Below are 17658 nucleotides of genomic sequence, written 5' to 3'. Positions count from 1 at the left end.
TGTTTGTATATTCTTTTTGTAGATCTTTATACCGTGCCCAAGTTGCAGAGCAATGCTCACTAAATTCCCCATGCTGCTGAAATTTTGCCCATACAAATTAAATCTAACGGGAACGTGTATGTTTTGTAGATTCATTGTTGCTCTACCGAACAATCTCGGTATTTTTTGTTCGCTAAATGGAGTTTGGCGGTCATTTTGAAAAGTAACGTAAATTTAAATTTAAAGGTGCTCTGCTTTATTATAATCCGTTCTTTCTTCGGAATGAAATCTCATTTCACATGTAGAAAACGTTATTAAAAAAATAGTTTATATTTCAGGAAAAAAACACTCAGCTCGTTTAGCGGGCTAGTAACAATCGGAAATAATATTCTCATCGTCACTCCTTATGACACACAAAATATCATCCAGCAGGGATGTCAAGTTCTCGGTGCAGTCAAACCACTCCTCTTGCTGTTTGATCAACTTATCCAGGTCAATTGTCTTCAGCTCTATAAAGAACTGGCGCAAAGGCATCGCAAACTGTTTGTAATAGAACTCGTCCACGTGCCGCTTCTCGTCCTCATCGTCGTTAATTTGCATTTGCGTTTGGAAGGCCGTCTCCAGCAGCTGCGCATCCTGCGAGCTCAGTATGCCATCGATAATCTCATCCGCCTTGCTGGGGTTCATGGGAGAGCTACGTCCAGATGTCTGTGGCGTTGGCTCCTGTGGTTTAAAGTTGAACGAGGAAGATTGTTCATCCCTCGGGGCAGGTGACCTCAGCTCGACCTCCTCCGTAATGCCCTTGTAGCGCTCAATTTTTTCATTCATTATTTTAACTCCTCGTATTACGAACTCCAGTATATCCGACGACACCTCTTCGCGCAGACACTTGATGATGATGCCAAAGTAACCGAATTGCTGCACCTCGCCCAACACTTTGGCAATGCTCGTCTGAATCTCCTTCTCCGTCAGCGTAACAATCTTCTTCTGCTCCTTGGAGAAGGTCACTGTGGGAAAGACGCCGTCGATCATGCCCTGGTTGCTGAACTGGCGGAAAAACTCGCGACGCCAAAACAGCAGAGCATTTATCTTCACCTCTGAGTGATGATCCCCGACCACGCAGTAGTTGAGGGTTGAGAAGAGCGTATTCTTGTACTTCTGCTGGATCTTGCGATGTTCGTAGATCTTCATCAGCGTGATCACAGCCTCTGCACGCACGAGATCGTCATTGTCCCGATACAGCACATACAGTAGATGATCCTGGGAGCAGATCAAAACAGAATGTTTAACGTCTGCGGAATAAAAGAAGGGCAATCTCTTACCACAAGATCAAGTTGACTGAGCCCATTATCCCACAGTAGATTGATGGTCACCATCTGGGAGAGGCATTTGAAGGCGGAGGCGCGCACATAGCTCTCTGAATCATTCTTGGCCATTTCGTAGACAATCGGAGGTATCTTTGCGTCAATCAGAAACTGCTGAAAGGCGGGAAACTCTAAACGAGAGCAGAAATTTCATAAATGTTTGTTAATAACAATTTAGCATAGTTTTAGGGTAGAAACCTACTGATGCGGGAAATGCTGGCTATGGAGGTGGTCAACTCCAGCGTGGTATCACGCACCTCCCATGTGGTATCATGCATACGCTTGACAATAATGGGGCCCAGGCAAACCAAGGCAGAGCCCTGCAGATTGTCCACCAGCAGAGCCATGTTCGGCGACAGGAAATGCTCCACAGCCAGCTGGACGAGCTTCAGGGCCTGCACAGTGCACTGGAAAATAGACAAAAAACAAAAACAAAATCTATGAAACTCTGGAAAAATAAAAGAAAGAATATTTCATTGTGTTCTCACTCTGGCATCCATGTTGGTGTTCTCCAGCACAAAGGCCAGACAATTGACAAGTCCAATCGTCTCCACCGACTCCTTCCACGTGATCTTGAAGCGTTCGATTAGCGTACGCAGGCCAACCATGACGGAATGCAAAACTTTGGGATCAGTCACCACCAGCTCCGTGCCGCGTGGATACAGATCCCGGTAAGTGCTGCCAGAGTCACTCACGCTATGACAATCATCTTGAGCCGAACTGTCCAGGTGGTTGTTCATAGCCACCACCTCGCGGAGAACATGGAGCAATGCCTGGCAGACGGTAATGGCCTGTTCTCGGTCCAGCACATGCTCCAGGGCCAGTATACTGTGTATGCACTTGTTGGCCAACTCTGGCGTAAACAGGCCACCCGCCACACCTTCGGGCGTGAAGAAGGCATCGCGCATGCTGTAGCACAAACGGAATGTCTGCTCACACGACATTTCCATTAATTTCAGAACATAAGCGTCGAACAGTTCGGCTCGCGCCGCCTCGTCCGACTGCCCCTGGACATTTTTCATGGAGAAGAGCAGCGGCAGCATGTGGAAGCAGATCAACTGATTCTCAAACGTTACACGTTCCTGCTGTATGATGATCTCTTTGGGGGCCCGTGGGCCAAGCTTCTTCCACAGTATATGATTCAGTTCGGCCATTTTCACGAAGCCCACACCGTCCCTTCGGGTAATGAAGAATTTCATGAGATTAAAAAAGGACACACAGAAGTCGTTGAACTGTTCGGGTGGCTCGGTCACGTCCGGATTGAGCAGCTTCTCGTGCATCAGCAGGGCAAAGTAGTAGCTGCTCAGGGTCGTGAAGATCTTCTCCACAAAGTACGGATTGTGCGTCATGTCGATAAGTTTCCAAATGGTTATTTCAATGTGGTGATACTCCTTCATCAGCGAGATCAGCATTGTGCGCTCCTCGAGCACCAGCGTCTGCTGGAGAATGTACGAAAGCAGATCCAAGGTGGAGGAGATCTTGTGCAACAGCTCATTGTCGTCCACATTGATGTGAATGCGTTCCTGCACCTCCGGATCCGTGGTCTTGTACAGGTTATCGTGAATGGGCTTCATTATCTCGGCCAGTATTTCCAGGGTAACAGCCTTGTCGTGCAGCTTGTCGCACGATTTGTACAGCATCTCGTAGAGCACCTGTCTGGCCTCCCTCACCACATACAGAGTGTGATCGTTGTTCGAGTATTGAATCAGCAATGTCCAGGTGCGATGGATCCTCATGAATGCCAGACCCATGCTGAAGCAAGCCACGGCCTTCATCAGCCGTATGCCACCCAGTTTGATCGACGGACTGAACTGCTGATCTCCCGACTGCAGGAATTTAATGGTTCTGCAAGAGAATGGCAGCAGCTGCTTTAGAATGGGAGCTAGCTCTGGGTAGAAGACTTACCTGCCCACAATATCCAGTTCACGGAGGCGCACAATCATCCATTCGTTGGACGCCAAGTAGCTGGTGAGATTCAGCATGAACGATGTCACCTTCGGATGGACTTTGTTGAAGTCCTCCGTTACCATGGTCATGCATCTGTCCACCCAGTCGACGATAAACGGCGCCTGGAGCACATAGTCATTCTCTGTGGTGGGCGAAAAAAGATCTCTGATTAGTAGACAGTACTTAAAGAACGAAAACATGCTCTCTCGCCCTCACCCTTAGCCTTTAGGTGCGTTAGAAGCTTCTCAAAGTAAACATTGTTGTGTGTGGAAAAGTTATCGCGCAGAAATATGTCCAATATTTGCCTGAGGCGCGACAGGACCTCCTCTTGCTTTTGCATTTTGTTTTGTATGTAAGCTAATTATGCGTTGGACTGTCTCCAGTGCATACTTTTTATGCTTTGCCCTTGTAATTGTTTAACCAAATAATGAAATCGTTAGAGTGCGGCTTATCACGGCGGAGAACACTTGTTTTTGTATTGAGTGTTGGATAGCGCAAAAATACCTACTGACCAAGTAGAGTTGCCAGCACTTTTGAAAAATCAGCTAAGTTATATAGCTATTTTTAAAGTTCGATTGGTATGAATATCTGAAATTATCTTTTAGCCGAAAATCTGGCTATTTCAAGTACATATTTAACTATGTTTTGTTATTTCTTTACGTGCTAAACTGATGTTTAATTGTCCAATAAAAATGGTTTGTCTTAGTGTGATACAAAAACAGCCAAAAATGCAACTCTATTAAGAAAGTTATGTGGCCATACAGTTGTCTGTTTTCTAGCACTGTTTGTAGATGCAAAATAATGACGCTGACATCGACGATTGGATTATTTTTGTTATAAGAGGGGACGTATAATGGATAATAATGTAGAACACGCTCCAGAAAAAACGCCAACAGCAACAGTAACAACAGGAGCAGCAGCCGCCGCAGCCGAAGTAATCAGTGGAACACGCAACGCCGGAGCAACGCCAGTGAACATCTTGGCTAACAACTCAACCTTTTGGAAAAACAGCGGACGGAGAGTCCCCGGACGGCCCAGTCCCAAACGAGATCTACCGCCCGAGGTCGTGGCGACAGGTCATCGCGGTGCCGGCAGTGGCATGGTGTCCACCTTTCGTGACTATCAGCAGTCGGTGAGCGATGCCTGGGACACGGGCGACGACGAGTTCTGCATCATCAGCAGCACGGAAGCGGCGGCAGCAGCAGCAGCGGCCGCAGCTGGAGCCGGCGCTGGTAATTGTAATTTGCAGCTTATCTATCGGTCTTATCGGTTAATTGGTTTTATATTTCCGGATTCCCTCTCTATATGTAGATGGCACTCGCATATCGCGCCAAATGTCACAAACGGCGGCACTGAATGTGATTGAAACGCACTCAAGGAGCAATCAAAACCACAACACACCAAGGGCCAACGACTGTGGCAGTGCAGACCTGACCTCAAGCACCAGAAGCACCCCGGAAGAGAATAGGGAAGAGCGCCGGCGATCGCTGCCAGACAGCAATGAGAACAGGTGAGGCTCGTGCACAATGGGGGAAGTTAAATAGAAAGTTCAGCGCAGCAGCAGCAAGAGTTGTGTTGTTGTCGTGCCTGCCCCACAGTTGTGTAAACAAGTGCCAGGGCTGGAGTGGGTGTGGGCCCGCATCTGTCCTTAGCTACTCAAGTAACTCGAAGTTTTGAGCTGCCAGAATGCAACAGTTTCCCAGACTTTCATCCATAGCCATGTGGACAGGCCACAACAAGTGCACCACTAAATAGTAATCGAATTTTCTTTTACAGATCACGTTTGAGAAACTATCCCGGACGACCGCAACTGCAGAAGATCAGCTGCAACTCACAAGACGGCGAATATGAGACGAAAATTGAAAAGTTTCAGGTGCTACTCGACTCGCCGCAGTTGGATCTGGTGGCTCTGAAGAAGCTCAGTTGGTCGGGAGTGCCGCGCAAGGTATGGCAGCAAATTGGAAAACCACATTTGTGTGTGTGTGTGTGTGTGTGTAATTTAATTAAATTTCTCTGCCATTCCACAGATGCGCGCTGTAAGCTGGCGGCTGCTGTCGAAATATCTGCCCCCCTCGAGCGAGCGACGCATGGCGGTGCTGGAGAGTAAGCGGCAGGGCTATCACGATTTGAGACACAACTACTTTAGGGTCGACAGCCAGGACGAGACACAGCAGGATACGTATCGTCAGATACATATCGATGTGCCGCGCATGAATCCACAGATACCGCTCTTCCAGCAACAGCTCGTCCAGGAGATGTTCGAGCGTGTCCTCTTCATTTGGGCCATCCGGCATCCGGCCTCGGGCTATGTGCAGGGCATCAACGATCTGGTCACCCCCTTTTTTATTGTGTTTCTGCAGGAGGCATTGACGCCCAACACAGATCTCGAGAAATTCGACATGTCCACACTGGCGGAGGAGACGCGCAACATCATCGAGGCAGATTCGTTTTGGTGCCTATCCAAGTTTCTCGACTGCATACAGGATAACTATATCTTTGCCCAGTTGGGCATACAGGAGAAGGTCAATCAACTCAAGGATCTTATACAGCGCATAGACGGTGAGTGATGTGACGTGACCTTTGAGAGGTGTTCATATATAGATAGAGATATGTACCCACATATTTTTATATGATAAGATAAATGTGAAGCGTCGCTCGCTTAAGAGTTGTATGTTGTCTGCTGTTGTAGTGCTTAAAGATAACCCCAAAGCTGTGCCATAAAGCTATCAAAATTATAAAGTTGTCATAGCAATGATTGGCATGGTACCACCACCAACCCATTGTTCTGCCCCGCCTAATTATCTTCCATAATTTTTAATTTAATTTTGTATATTTGCAGTTAATCTGCATCGTCATTTACAGACGCATGGCGTTGACTATTTGCAATTCTCATTTCGTTGGATGAACAATTTGCTGACACGCGAACTGCCGCTGCATTGCACCATCCGTTTGTGGGACACATATCTGGCCGAATCGGATGGCTTTGCCCTGTTCCATTTGTATGTGTGTGCCGCATTTCTGCTGCATTGGAAGGAGCAGCTAATGCAACAGAATGATTTTCAAGTGAGTTTTCTATTCGTAAAACATTTCATTGTTATTATATTTTGTTAATTTATGGAATTTCCAACACCCCACCCCCCAAATAGGGTCTCATGTTGCTGCTACAAAATCTGCCAACCCATAATTGGTCCGATCGCCAAATAAATGTACTGCTGGCTGAGGCATTTCGCTTGAAGTTCACCTACGCGGATGCGCCCAAGCATTTGGAGACGAAGAGTTGACAAAAGCGACACAAACAATATATATATACGTAACATAGAAATTAGTTTTACTACAACTTTTTGCGGCATATACCTACACACCATACGCATACATACATACATACAATCTAATAATTATATACAATTTGTTATTAGTCCTTCCTTTTGTTCTGTTCTGTTCTTTGTTTGTTTTTCAGTTTCGTGTTTTTTTTTTTGTTTTGTTTTTTGTAGCTTTCCTCCAACCCATAAAGTAGGCAAAACGTCAAACCAATTACATATTCCGCTTTTTGTACATAAACAAATCAAAATACAAAGTACAATTTTACACATTCAACGGCTCCCCGGTCCTGGAAGGAATTCTTCAATTGAAATTTTTGTCTTTTATAAAAACAAAACAGAATCAAAAAGGAAGCGAAGAATTAAATACGTTTTTTTCCATATGACAAACTCAAATTAGCCTACAAATAAACAAAAAAGCTACTTGCGTGCAATCGAGTAGAGTATCTAAATTAAGCCATGGGAGTGTATAATTATTACGGCGGGTAGTCCCCGCTTTAAAATCGTTTAATTCTGCCTTTCGGCTATGTGTTTTAGCTGTTTGAGTACCGTCTCCAGCAGCTTTTTCTTGTCGTTCTTTCGCACCAGCGAGAATATTGGTTTCTTGTCCGCTTCGCGTATCTTCTCGAGTATCACAATGATCGACTGTGGCTGCACCAGATGATAGCGATTCTCCTGCTTGCCATAGTCATGGAAATATGTGCTCCATTCCTCCAAGATCAGCAGATCCAGCAGCTGTCGATTGCGCAGGAAATACTTGCTCAGCTCGCCCTCCCTTAGGCCGGACACTGGCTCAGAGGCGGCAAAGAACTCGCATTGCATCAGATCCAAATTGATCTGAGTGAGGGCACCCGTGGAGATCTGCTTGACATCCTCGTCGTACATTATCGAATAGATCTTCTCTGCAATATGCTCGAAGGTGCGACGACAGGCGGCCTGTGCAATGTGCGGCAGCTTAAAGGCGAAGCTATCAAAGGTGCTCTTGAGGTACGAAATCATGTCCGTAATGAAAGCGGAGGCTATGCCGGGAGGCTCCACCAGCAGCCAGTCGTAGGCACTCAGCTCGAAGAACTCATCGATCTTGGAGCAAATGCGCAGGCCCACCTGCTTCTCGGCATCCTGGCGCGCCACATGGAACATGGCCGACGGCGTTTGTGACACGCTCCTCTCCGTGTTGGTCATATGACAGACGAACTCATCGAGGAACGGTCCGGCCTTCTCCAAATACTGCGTGTCGATGATTATCTGTATGAGCTGGGTCAGCGTGATGCTGGGCTGTCGGAATACCACCGATAGACAGCCGCTAAAGCTGCGGGTGAGCAGCAAATTGGCTGCCTTGCGCACCATGGCAGCCACCTCGTTGGGCGAGAGGGTCAGCTCTTCGGCAAACTTCATGCAGGCATACATAAACTCTTTGGCCTGATGGTACACCTCCGGCACCATGCGCGAGAAGGGAAACTTCTTGGGAAACGGCGCATTCTCCAGCTGCTCCGAGTGGAAGGGAAAACGCTCAATGATGCCCTCGTACTCCTCAACATTTTGCACGACCATCGGCAGAAACTGCTCCTTGTCGAGAATATCGCGAAAGACATGAACCCATCGTTGCAGCAGCACCTGTAAGCAGAACGTTAGGAACGTTACAATTTATTGGCATGCTATTGCTGTGCTTCTCCTCACCTCGTTGTAATGATCGCGCATATTGTGCAGCAGCTCCCACAGAATGTTCACCGTGTAGCCATAGCACTTGAAGGTGTTGATGGACAGCATGATGACGTTCTTGATGCGCAGCAATATATTGGGATCGGTGCAGGAGGAGGAACTCATGCTGATCTCGTTGACAAACTTTGTCAGCGAGTTGGACCACAGCTCCTCCAGATAACTGCTGGTTACCACATCCCCAGCCGTATTCTTTACATGATCCTCCACCACAAAGAAGCCGACAATGGCACAGATGTAGGTTTTGTAGGCCTCCAGATTGTCGTGCATATTGGGTGGTGGTTGAAGCACCAATTTGGCCTGGTCGCGACGCTGCTGACGATAATCCTTCTCGAAGTACTCCCTCTGGCCCAGTACCATGTAGATGTGCAGACACCGGTAGATGGGCGAGAAATCAATCAGATCCTGAGCGCTCACATTGCCACCATCGTCGTCGCCGCCCGCACCGACTGTTGCGCCATTGGCCTGCTGCATGTGATCTTTGATGATGGCATTTATATCACGCTTTTGCAGCTGCTTGGTGTGTGTGATCGCCAGCTCGCCAATGCGCGGCGAGAACTTTCGTATATTCTCGAGGAACTCGCGAAAATCTAAGGCCGAGGACTTGCGTATGTTCTCCTTAATGATTGGAATCTGTATCTGCATCTGAGTGGCAAAGCGGTAGTTGTGTCTCTTCAAGCGCGACAAATGCTCCGTTTCCAGTGTCTCCAGAGTGCGCAGCGCCTGATAGTATTGCTTGTTCTTGGCCTGTTGTGTGAACTTCATGTAGCACTCCAGGGCAGGCAGACAGGACTTGAGAGCCTCGATGGCACTGGCCAGGTTGGATTCGATTTGGCGTGCCCGCACCAGCTCATTCCCCTGTTGGATGAGTGAGGCACTGATCTGCCGCAGCGAGGTGTCCAGCGAGTGGACTTCATCGTGCAGCTGCTTGGCCTGTGTGCGCACCTGCAGTAGTTCCTGGATGGAATCTATGAATCCCTGATAGTACAGGTTGCATATACGTTCGATTTCCTTGTCATGGCTGCGTATCCGCTGATCCAATTGTTCGCTAATCAATTTTGTATTATTGCCTGCGGGAATGGCAGATGAAGGGGCGTAAGCAAAACAGGTTTTCCGGTTTATTTCACTTACCTTCTAGGATGGAGCGAAACGTGGGTCCCCAGTAGTCATCGACGGCTTCTATGTCTTGCACGGTCACCTTTGACATGGTCTTAAAGTCTTTCTTCTAATTATAATGGCGATTTTGTTAGACAAATTAATCAATTTTGTTTTCTTTCTAGTTGGCGAGTAGTGTTGGTAAGTGCCAGTAGCCACAGCTGTTCAAGCCAAACTTTAGTAGATTTACACGTTCATGCAACAAGTTGTTGAATGTTTTTTTAAATATTTCATCTAAAATTACACCCGTGGTCTGGTTTTTGCTAGCTGATGTGTTGCCCATTAATTTGTTTATAACTGGTTATCCATGTCTGATCGTGGTAGACCACCGCCAGTCAGCTGTTGCGCGCTTCAACTTTCACTTCTGGTGGCGGGTTGCTTTTGGGGAGCATTTAGCGTCTTTGTTTTGTTGGGGCCAAGCCGTTGGGCAGTTACGCCGAGATACAGTTATGTTGAAGTAATAGCATTTGTACACGCACGCAATCACAAAACACAGAACAAACATGGCCACCCTACGGAATCGCCTCCACACCACAGAAACCACAAAAGAAAGGCCGGAAACGGACTCTCAGCAGATCGTCACCAACAACAATAACGATGGGAAGCAGCAAGGCAAGGAAGCAGCCACCAAGAATGCTGAACCAAAGGAAAAGAGTGACCGGATGATATACATCATATTCTTGTCCCTGCTGTTTGATTTGCTGGCATTCACCATCATTTTGCCGCTGCTACCCTCGCTTCTTGAGTACTATCGCGTCAATGATAGTTCCGGTTTGTACAATGTGCTCACGGAGAGAGTACGTTGGTTCCAGCAGCTGCTGGGTGCCCCAGAGCGCTATATATCGGTGCTGTTTGGCGGATTCCTAGGCTCAATGTACAGTTTCTTGCAATTTCTGGCTAGTCCGATTGTGGGAGGCCTCTCGGACTACTATGGACGCAAACCCGTTCTACTTGTGTGTGCGGTAAGTGTACGTTCTTTTAATCTGGGTCACAATATTGAAACTTTTCGCTTATCCAACAAACACAGTCTGGCATTGCGCTCTCCTATCTGCTGTGGGCCTGCTCCGGAAACTTTGCTCTGTTCGTCCTGGCTCGCTTCGTTGGTGGCATCAGCAAGGGCAACATTTCGCTGTGCATGTCGGTCATCACGGATGTGTCCAGCGTGAAGACCAGGGGCCGCGGCATGGCCCTGGTTGGTGTGGCCTTCTCGTTGGGTTTCATTGTGGGACCCATGATTGGTGCCATGTTTGCCATATTCTCGAATAAATCTGCAAGTGGCGGTGCTTGGTTTGTGCTTCCATCCCTATTGGCCCTGGGTCTAGCTCTGGGCGATCTCCTGGTGCTCACCTGCTGTCTGCGAGAGACCCTGCCAAAGGTAAGAGATCTTTTGCATCTAAAGTTTTATCTTTAATCTGTATGATGACATTTTCAGGAGAAACGTGTTAAGGAGATTTCATCCGCCCTGTCCTACGGCTTGCAATTGCTCAACGTCTCATCCATATTTAGGTAATTCGTGTTTTAATTAGCATGTCTTGCAAACCTGTCGTGTGACTAAGTTAATTGATATTTTGCAACAAAACCCGCTCGACTGGTTACCGGCCCAAGCGTGACGTTCCGTTCGCTATCATGCCGGGCACTCGGGCACGTTAGTTTGATTGTCTTATCAGCTGGCACTTGCTGGTAATTCTCTTCATTAAAACTAGTTGCAGGGAAACACTCTGGAGTCATACATGAAGGGCATATAATCTATGATTATTGATGGATTTCCTAAAACATTATCATATTTTAAATTCACAGATTTGCTGCCATCAAAAATGTGCCCAAAAAAGATAAGGACGCCCTGCAATCCATTGGAATGATATACTTTTTATATTTATTCTTGTATTCTGGCTTGGAATTCACCGTCACATTCCTGATGTATCACAAGTTTGGTTACACGTCCATGGATCAGGCGAAAATGTTTCTCACAACAGGTGAAATTCATGCCCTTTTGCATATATTTTACATTCTTAATTTAATAATCACATTTTGTGTAGGTGTTATTATGACTTTGATACAGGGATCGGTGGTGCGTCGTCTTCCCGACGCCAAAATCAAAAGTTATGCCATCTTTAGTCTGTATCTAATTGTGCCCGCCTTTGTATTGGTGGGCCTAGCCGAGGGCAGTCGAATGCTCTACGCCGGAATGATTCTGTTCGCAATCTCCACAGCCTTTGCGGTTACTTGCCTGACCACCTTGGTGTCCAAATACGGCAACGATGATCAAAAGGGTTCAGTATTAGGCATATTCCGTTCTCTGGGAGCGCTAGCTCGTGCGCTTGGTCCTGTTGTGGGCTCCATAGGCAAGTACAGCTTATCTTTTCCATTGCTTTTATTTTAACTCTGGAATCATTGCAGCCTTTTGGTGTGTGGGCTCAAAGATCACATACATAGCCGGCGGAATCCTGCTTGTTTATCCAGCCATAGCTTTGCAGCGGGCACACATTTAAGTGCAATACGAACAAGGTTACCCATGCATTCTAGAGATTCTAACGCTAAACGCAAGTATTAATTGCACATTATACTTAATTTATTGTTTTTATGCAACAAGTATTTTATATTAAAATAAAAACACTTTTATACATTTTATAAAAAATTGTGGTTTAATTTGAAATGCTATGAAACTAAAAGCTGTCTGCTATGTCACTATCAAAGCTGGCTGCTATCAATTGTCGATTATATGGGCAGTAGGGATGCGTCCTTTTTTTCCTCGGTATATTTATGGTATATATTGAAAATGAGAAGGTATATTTCGGTATATTTTGATTGAGTTGGTATTTCACACAGACACAAAAAAGAGTGACCGCTTACGGAATATTTTTAAGATACATTGGATTTGTATGGTAAAAATTTCAGGCAACATGGGGAAATAAATGGGCACAGAACAAATAATGTTCTGCATTTTTGGCACGAAATGAGCCACAAATCTGAATACCTTGGGAATACGCATAGAATAATCTTGGTTGAACAGCAACAATGACGTCACATTTAGTCAAAATTTACGTTTTATGCTTTGGCCGTTTTTGTTTGAACCTTTCTTTAGGCCTGAGAGAGTTAACTAGCTAGCAATATTAAACTGAATATCAAAATCATGGAATACGATTTCAATCAATAAAATAAAACGTTATCCCATTGTCGACCAGGGGGGTATTTAATATTTCCCCGAAATGTATGTAACTTTAACATATTTACGCATTACAGGTGAAAGGTGTCGGTGATCATTTTTTTTTTGTAAGTAAAGAGGAGGATGGAACTATTAGGAGCCTTTTAACAAAAGGTGCTCAACATTTTAAATAGAGGAGAATTAAGTGGGTTGAGCGCGATCGTTCGATCGCCGGATTACCCTGGTTTATTTTGGTATGGTATTTAAATGGCATTTCTCGAAACTGAAATGGTATTTATTTTTTGGCCGGACGGTATTTTGTATCGTTATCGGACGGTCACGCTGTTTGGGAGTGACTAAGTGAGTGTGTAAGAAAAAAATCATAAATAAATGCATTAAAAGCATCTATAATTAGTCACTTTATACTGCACTAGTTGCCGCACACATGCTGCCAGATGTGACAGCTGAAAAAGCGCTCGAAATACCAGCCATTTTGACATAAAATTGATATATAATTTTCTTTTTCTTCACAAATACACCTACAAAAATAAAGTGTAAAAAAGTGTGTGAGCTACGACAAACATATAGAAATCGGCGGCGCGCAAGGATTATTGGATTTTACTTAAGACTCACACCAATAAAACGGAACGGAACTGGAGCTGCCAATAATTAAACGAAGCCAACAACTATATTAAAACAAACTTCAGCAAAATGGGTGCCAGAGAAGACGAGTACGATTATCTGTTCAAAGGTAATTATAAACATGGCACACTGGTGTAATGTGTGTGTTGGTGTGTAATTACGAGCTGAGCTGGCTAGCCGGTGGCGGTCGAAAAAGAGGCAGTTAGCATAGGAGCAGGCTCTCTTTCTGTCTTCCATGGACACAATGACGCAGTAGTTCAATGGCACTAATTGAAACTAATTGGAGAATAACAAAAAAATGCAGTGAACAAATCTGTGTTGTGTATGTATATGTGTGTGAGTGTGTGTGCGAGTGCGTGTTTGATTAATTCCCAAAATAATTCTCGGAACCTATAAGTACGCCCCCTGCCTGGCTGTCAATGATTGTTGTTGCCTCATGCAGTTGGATGCCCTTTGCTTTCTCTCTTCCGCTCCGCTCTTCCAACTACGAGTACTTTGTGCCGTTAACTGTCTGTTTTGTCATTACGTTCCCGTTCCATTCCTCTCGCCACGTTGCATACAAACAGCAGATCGTATTTATAGTCGTGATAAAAGCTCAAAGTACTTCTTAAAGCTGCTTCTTCTTGCAGTTGTAGAGAGTAGTAGTAAAGTAAATGCTAAAATGTCCGCCAACCACCCCCTGCCCCCTGTCCCAGCCATATTTTAGTTTGATTAGATTTTTATTTGTGGGCGAGAGAGAAAGAGAGTTTTTGTGTGTCTGTGTCTGTGTGTGTGCTTTAATATTTCGTACTGCTCCGACTATTGTATTGAATTTTCGTAATTTCTTTTGCATATGTTTATTTTGTCTCTCCCAAAAAATGGCATGAGAGCGCCACTTGGCGGATGTTCAAGCTGCGATTAAGTTTTGCTGCTGGCACAGTGGTCTGACATCCATTGTACATATGCAGCTGTGCAGCCCATTTCTGTTTTCTCCTGTCACTCAACAAATTCAAACTTCCCACATCTCTGTGTGTCGCCCCCCAGTTGCGCTCTTTGTATACTTTCCGTTTATGTTGTTTGGGGTCATCTCAATTCTCTGTTTTCCTTTGTTCTCTTCGTTTGCCCAGCTCAAGCTATTGCGCCGCTGTAAATTCCAGTTGCGCTTATAAGAAACCGGGAAGTCTAGCGCTAGCTTTAGTATGCGGGTTTCGTAAATGGGAGAAAAATCTGATTAAAAGATGTTTTTCAGAGATTTGCAAATCTTATCGTGGCTTTTTTTGGGTCAAGTATCCAAAAAAAAACCCATTATACACTGTGATAAGCTGCGTCAATAAATGATATGCATGATGAGGCCCTCAAATTTCACACATAACAATATTTGCCATGCCACCATGAGTCACGGCAACGACAATTTACTGTAAAGGAATGCCACTTGCCGATAAGCCTCTAATCACATAACCAATAGTGGATGGAAATGGTTCGATATACATATGAATGCATTTCTCTATTAACAAATAACTGCTACATTAATTTCGAGCACTTCCTTTTAAACTTTCATGTAATTTCTCTTTGGATCCAATTCAAGATCATTAGAGAGAGAGCGAAAGAGAGTAGGCAACATCATAATGACTCATGACTGGTGCGCTCTCTTCAGGCATACACTGATAACTGTAACCAGGCTGTACAATGTCCAGAGAGAATTTAGAGAGAACGTGATATCACAGAAAAGGTGTTTGATACGTGTTTGTTATTGCTTTATCAACAGATTTGAAAAAGGGTGTCAAAAATGAAAACTAACTGACGAGACAGTGGACATGTGATATATGTACATTTTCAAATGATTCTTATGGGAAATAATTACCAGTTTGATTGTGCGATCAGCTGTTTCTCACATTATTGAAATTACCCAAAGTTAAATGTTTTCTGCAGTTTATTATATCTAAGAACTAGAGAATTTGCTTCCATTATTCATTCACTGTTAATTTCATGCTATCCGCATTAAATTTTGTAAGAAATTTATCCTCTAACGAAATTTATTAAACATCCCACGAAACTGCACGAAACACTGAAATTTCCAATACCGCTGCCGAACGTCAACTCCCACAATAATAAAACATTTGTTTTCATGGCCCAAAATCCCCAAAGCATAGCAATTTTTATGTATTTTCTGACCTTGGGGCCGCACCAGCGGCAGCGGGGAGTCAATACGAAGGAGGACATGACCTAGGAGCCGGGTTGCCAGGCCAGCAGTCAGCTTGTCTGACCATAAAATACAAGACACGGAATGTTGTGCCACTCACATTATGCAACTGAACAGCCACCCCGCAAAGGGGGTGGGGGGCTGTTTTGCTGTGGGGTGGAGAGGGGAATTTCAACCAAGATTACCCAATGCCAGAGTGTCGCTAATGCTTTATAATCCTTTGCAGTTGTCCTTATCGGTGACTCGGGTGTTGGCAAAAGTAATTTGCTTTCACGTTTCACGCGCAATGAATTCAATTTGGAGTCCAAGTCGACGATTGGTGTGGAGTTTGCAACGCGCAGCATAGAGGTAAGTAAGAGGGAGTGGGTGTGGGTGTGGGTGGCCAAAGGAGCAGCAGCAGCACAGCACCTCTTTTGAGGAGGAGGGTCGTTGCTGGGTTTCTTGTGTCTGCGTGTGGGTTTCGCTGGCAGGACACAGTGGTACCGTGGTGCCGTCTGCTGAAAACATGAAACAAATGCCCTCCACATTATTAGCTTTAAATTTAAAAAAAAAAATCGGCACATTAAAGCATGAAATCACTTAAATTGATTTATACAGAAACAAATTAAAGTTTAACTGAGAAAAACTTCATTTTGGCATCACTGTGTCGCAGCTTGTTTATTGATTTTCAAAATGCGAAACTGCCACAGCCGCAAGGATATCATGGCCGAATTGCCAATTACCGTCCATCATCCTAATGTTTCATGCTTCTCTCCTCCCCCCACATTCACAGGTCGATAGTAAGACAATTAAAGCGCAAATCTGGGATACGGCTGGTCAGGAGCGCTATCGCGCCATTACCTCTGCCTACTATCGCGGTGCTGTTGGAGCTCTGCTGGTCTATGACATTGCCAAGCATTTGACGTACGAGAATGTGGAGCGATGGCTGCGTGAGCTGCGCGATCATGCCGATCAGAACATTGTCATAATGCTGGTGGGCAATAAGTCCGATTTGCGACACTTGCGATCGGTGCCAACGGACGAGGCGAAACTGTTTGCCGAACGAAATGGCTTGAGTTTCATAGAAACATCGGCCCTCGACTCGACGAACGTTGAAACGGCATTCCAGAATATACTCACAGGTTAGTTTAAAGGAGAATGTGTGGGCTCTCTGAACTTTGCTAATAGAACGCAATATTTTGTTTGTGTTTTGCAGAGATCTATCGTATTGTGTCGCAGAAACAAATTAGAGATCCGCCGGAAGGCGATGTCATTCGTCCGTCGAATGTGGAGCCCATCGACGTTAAGCCGACTGTCACAGCTGATGTACGTAAGCAGTGCTGTCAGTGACCGCCCCATGCAACATCGGCAGCAGCAGCAGCAGTAACGGCAGCAGCTACCACCCGCAACCGCCAGAACAGAAACATTAACAAAAGCAACAACAATTACAACTACAAACAACAAAAACAACAACAACAGCAGAAGCAGCAGCAACAGCAACCAGAGGAGAACCGCATAAGAAGATATGGATTGCATCTGTCGTTTGTTCAGCCACAGCCACTAGCAGTTTGTCATATATGCATAAATTGATAATTCAAATCATCAACACCACCAACACCAAGAAAAACAACAACAACAAAACAACAACAACATCCGGCTGTAGTTAACTGCGGTTTAAACTGAAATTTTATATATATATAAAAATATCGCATTAAACGATCCAATCATCGTCGATGCATGAAAAAAACGGATAACAAAAGAAGAAAAACTAAACACTCCAAATTCAGTTTAAGCTGTAGAACTATAATTTATAAAATATACATATATGCTAATATTAAAAATATTAATATTATTAATTTTTCGCAACATAAATACATAGTTGTAATTTTTCGAAAAACAAGAACAACAAAATCTTCGATTGAATGTTCAAAAATCATTTTCCCGCCCTCCGCACTGCAGCTCGGCCTGGCACTAGCTTATCGCCGATATTTTAGCCCCTCAAGACCCCATCTAAAATCAATTGCAGAACTTTACTTTAACTTTTCAGTTTTCACTATACATTTCAAAGAATTGGCCTCCTTAAAAGCAACTTTTCAAAACTAGCTGATAAACGAAACGAAACATAAAAACAGTTGTAAAACTTTAAATGCATAAATGAAACGAAATAACATCATTTGTGTTTGCTATGTTAAGTGTGATTAAATAAATATAATTTAAATACAAGAAAACCAACCCATC

The 17658-nt window shown here is 44.7% G+C and overlaps 5 protein-coding genes across 7 annotated transcripts; 3 read left to right on the top strand and 2 right to left on the bottom strand.

The window, feature by feature from the left end:
* Window positions 1-218: 218 nt before the first annotated feature.
* Window positions 219-3768, bottom strand: LOC111065718. Its single transcript, XM_022354083.2, has 6 exons — window positions 3507-3768; window positions 3249-3432; window positions 1832-3188; window positions 1546-1750; window positions 1302-1474; window positions 219-1239 (listed from the first exon to the last, which is right to left on the bottom strand). Exons 1-6 carry the CDS (start codon window positions 3628-3630, stop codon window positions 346-348), a joined length of 2937 nt encoding a protein of 978 aa, XP_022209775.2. The 5' UTR covers window positions 3631-3768; the 3' UTR covers window positions 219-345.
* A 296-nt stretch (window positions 3769-4064) lies between these two features.
* On the top strand, window positions 4065-7063 carry LOC111065720 (TBC1 domain family member 22B). Of its 2 annotated transcripts, none has more exons than XM_022354085.2 (6): window positions 4065-4528; window positions 4602-4800; window positions 5067-5235; window positions 5318-5849; window positions 6130-6353; window positions 6437-7063. In XM_022354085.2, exons 1-6 carry the CDS (start codon window positions 4144-4146, stop codon window positions 6569-6571), a joined length of 1644 nt encoding a protein of 547 aa, XP_022209777.2. In that variant the 5' UTR covers window positions 4065-4143; the 3' UTR covers window positions 6572-7063. The 2 variants fall into 2 exon arrangements, with proteins under 2 accessions (XP_022209777.2, XP_022209778.2); XM_022354086.2 differs by having other exon boundaries at window positions 4066-4522.
* LOC111065719 (exocyst complex component 6) lies at window positions 6397-9628 on the bottom strand. The gene is made up of 3 exons (XM_022354084.2): window positions 9455-9628; window positions 8285-9393; window positions 6397-8221 (listed from the first exon to the last, which is right to left on the bottom strand). The coding sequence occupies exons 1-3, from the start codon at window positions 9528-9530 to the stop codon at window positions 7115-7117; spliced, it is 2292 nt and encodes a 763-aa protein (XP_022209776.2). The 5' UTR covers window positions 9531-9628; the 3' UTR covers window positions 6397-7114.
* Window positions 9629-9833: 205 nt separating this feature from the next.
* LOC111065721 (major facilitator superfamily domain-containing protein 10) lies at window positions 9834-12089 on the top strand. The gene is made up of 6 exons (XM_022354087.2): window positions 9834-10440; window positions 10506-10853; window positions 10911-10984; window positions 11276-11451; window positions 11515-11820; window positions 11876-12089. Exons 1-6 carry the CDS (start codon window positions 9982-9984, stop codon window positions 11965-11967), a joined length of 1455 nt encoding a protein of 484 aa, XP_022209779.2. The 5' UTR covers window positions 9834-9981; the 3' UTR covers window positions 11968-12089.
* An 828-nt stretch (window positions 12090-12917) lies between these two features.
* LOC111065819 (ras-related protein Rab-11A) lies at window positions 12918-17590 on the top strand. 2 transcript variants are annotated; one of them, XM_022354242.2, is made up of 5 exons: window positions 12918-12980; window positions 13174-13371; window positions 15668-15789; window positions 16214-16562; window positions 16637-17590. In XM_022354242.2, exons 2-5 carry the CDS (start codon window positions 13332-13334, stop codon window positions 16768-16770), a joined length of 645 nt encoding a protein of 214 aa, XP_022209934.1. In that variant the 5' UTR covers window positions 12918-12980; window positions 13174-13331; the 3' UTR covers window positions 16771-17590. The 2 variants fall into 2 exon arrangements, with proteins under 2 accessions (XP_022209934.1, XP_022209935.1); XM_022354243.2 differs by having other exon boundaries at window positions 12953-12988.
* Window positions 17591-17658: the final 68 nt, after the last annotated feature.

This window comes from Drosophila obscura, unplaced genomic scaffold (genome assembly GCF_018151105.1).
Source record: "Drosophila obscura isolate BZ-5 IFL unplaced genomic scaffold, ASM1815110v1 contig_4, whole genome shotgun sequence".
NCBI lineage: Eukaryota > Metazoa > Arthropoda > Insecta > Diptera > Drosophilidae > Drosophila > Drosophila obscura.
Note: the sequence above shows the minus strand (reverse complement) of the source record. Positions and strands in the feature narration are given on the sequence as shown.

Coding starts and splice junctions, on each gene's coding strand:
- LOC111065718 (XM_022354083.2), bottom strand. CDS start 3,630: ATGCAAAAGCAAGAGGAGGTCCTGTCGCGCCTCAGGCAAATATTGGAC. Junction 3,433..3,506: donor AACGCACCTAAAGGCTAAGG/GTGAGGGCGAGA, acceptor CGCCCACCACAG/AGAATGACTATGTGCTCCAG. Junction 1,240..1,301: donor TCAGTCAACTTGATCTTGTG/GTAAGAGATTGC, acceptor ATCTGCTCCCAG/GATCATCTACTGTATGTGCT.
- LOC111065720 (XM_022354085.2), top strand. CDS start 4,144: ATGGATAATAATGTAGAACACGCTCCAGAAAAAACGCCAACAGCAACA. Junction 4,801..5,066: donor CCAGACAGCAATGAGAACAG/GTGAGGCTCGTG, acceptor TTTCTTTTACAG/ATCACGTTTGAGAAACTATC. Junction 5,850..6,129: donor TCTTATACAGCGCATAGACG/GTGAGTGATGTG, acceptor GTATATTTGCAG/TTAATCTGCATCGTCATTTA.
- LOC111065719 (XM_022354084.2), bottom strand. CDS start 9,530: ATGTCAAAGGTGACCGTGCAAGACATAGAAGCCGTCGATGACTACTGG. Junction 9,394..9,454: donor GTTTCGCTCCATCCTAGAAG/GTAAGTGAAATA, acceptor CCATTCCCGCAG/GCAATAATACAAAATTGATT. Junction 8,222..8,284: donor TGCGCGATCATTACAACGAG/GTGAGGAGAAGC, acceptor TTCTGCTTACAG/GTGCTGCTGCAACGATGGGT.
- LOC111065721 (XM_022354087.2), top strand. CDS start 9,982: ATGGCCACCCTACGGAATCGCCTCCACACCACAGAAACCACAAAAGAA. Junction 10,985..11,275: donor AACGTCTCATCCATATTTAG/GTAATTCGTGTT, acceptor TTAAATTCACAG/ATTTGCTGCCATCAAAAATG. Junction 11,821..11,875: donor TCCTGTTGTGGGCTCCATAG/GCAAGTACAGCT, acceptor GAATCATTGCAG/CCTTTTGGTGTGTGGGCTCA.
- LOC111065819 (XM_022354242.2), top strand. CDS start 13,332: ATGGGTGCCAGAGAAGACGAGTACGATTATCTGTTCAAAG. Junction 13,372..15,667: donor GTACGATTATCTGTTCAAAG/GTAATTATAAAC, acceptor AATCCTTTGCAG/TTGTCCTTATCGGTGACTCG. Junction 16,563..16,636: donor ATTCCAGAATATACTCACAG/GTTAGTTTAAAG, acceptor TGTGTTTTGCAG/AGATCTATCGTATTGTGTCG.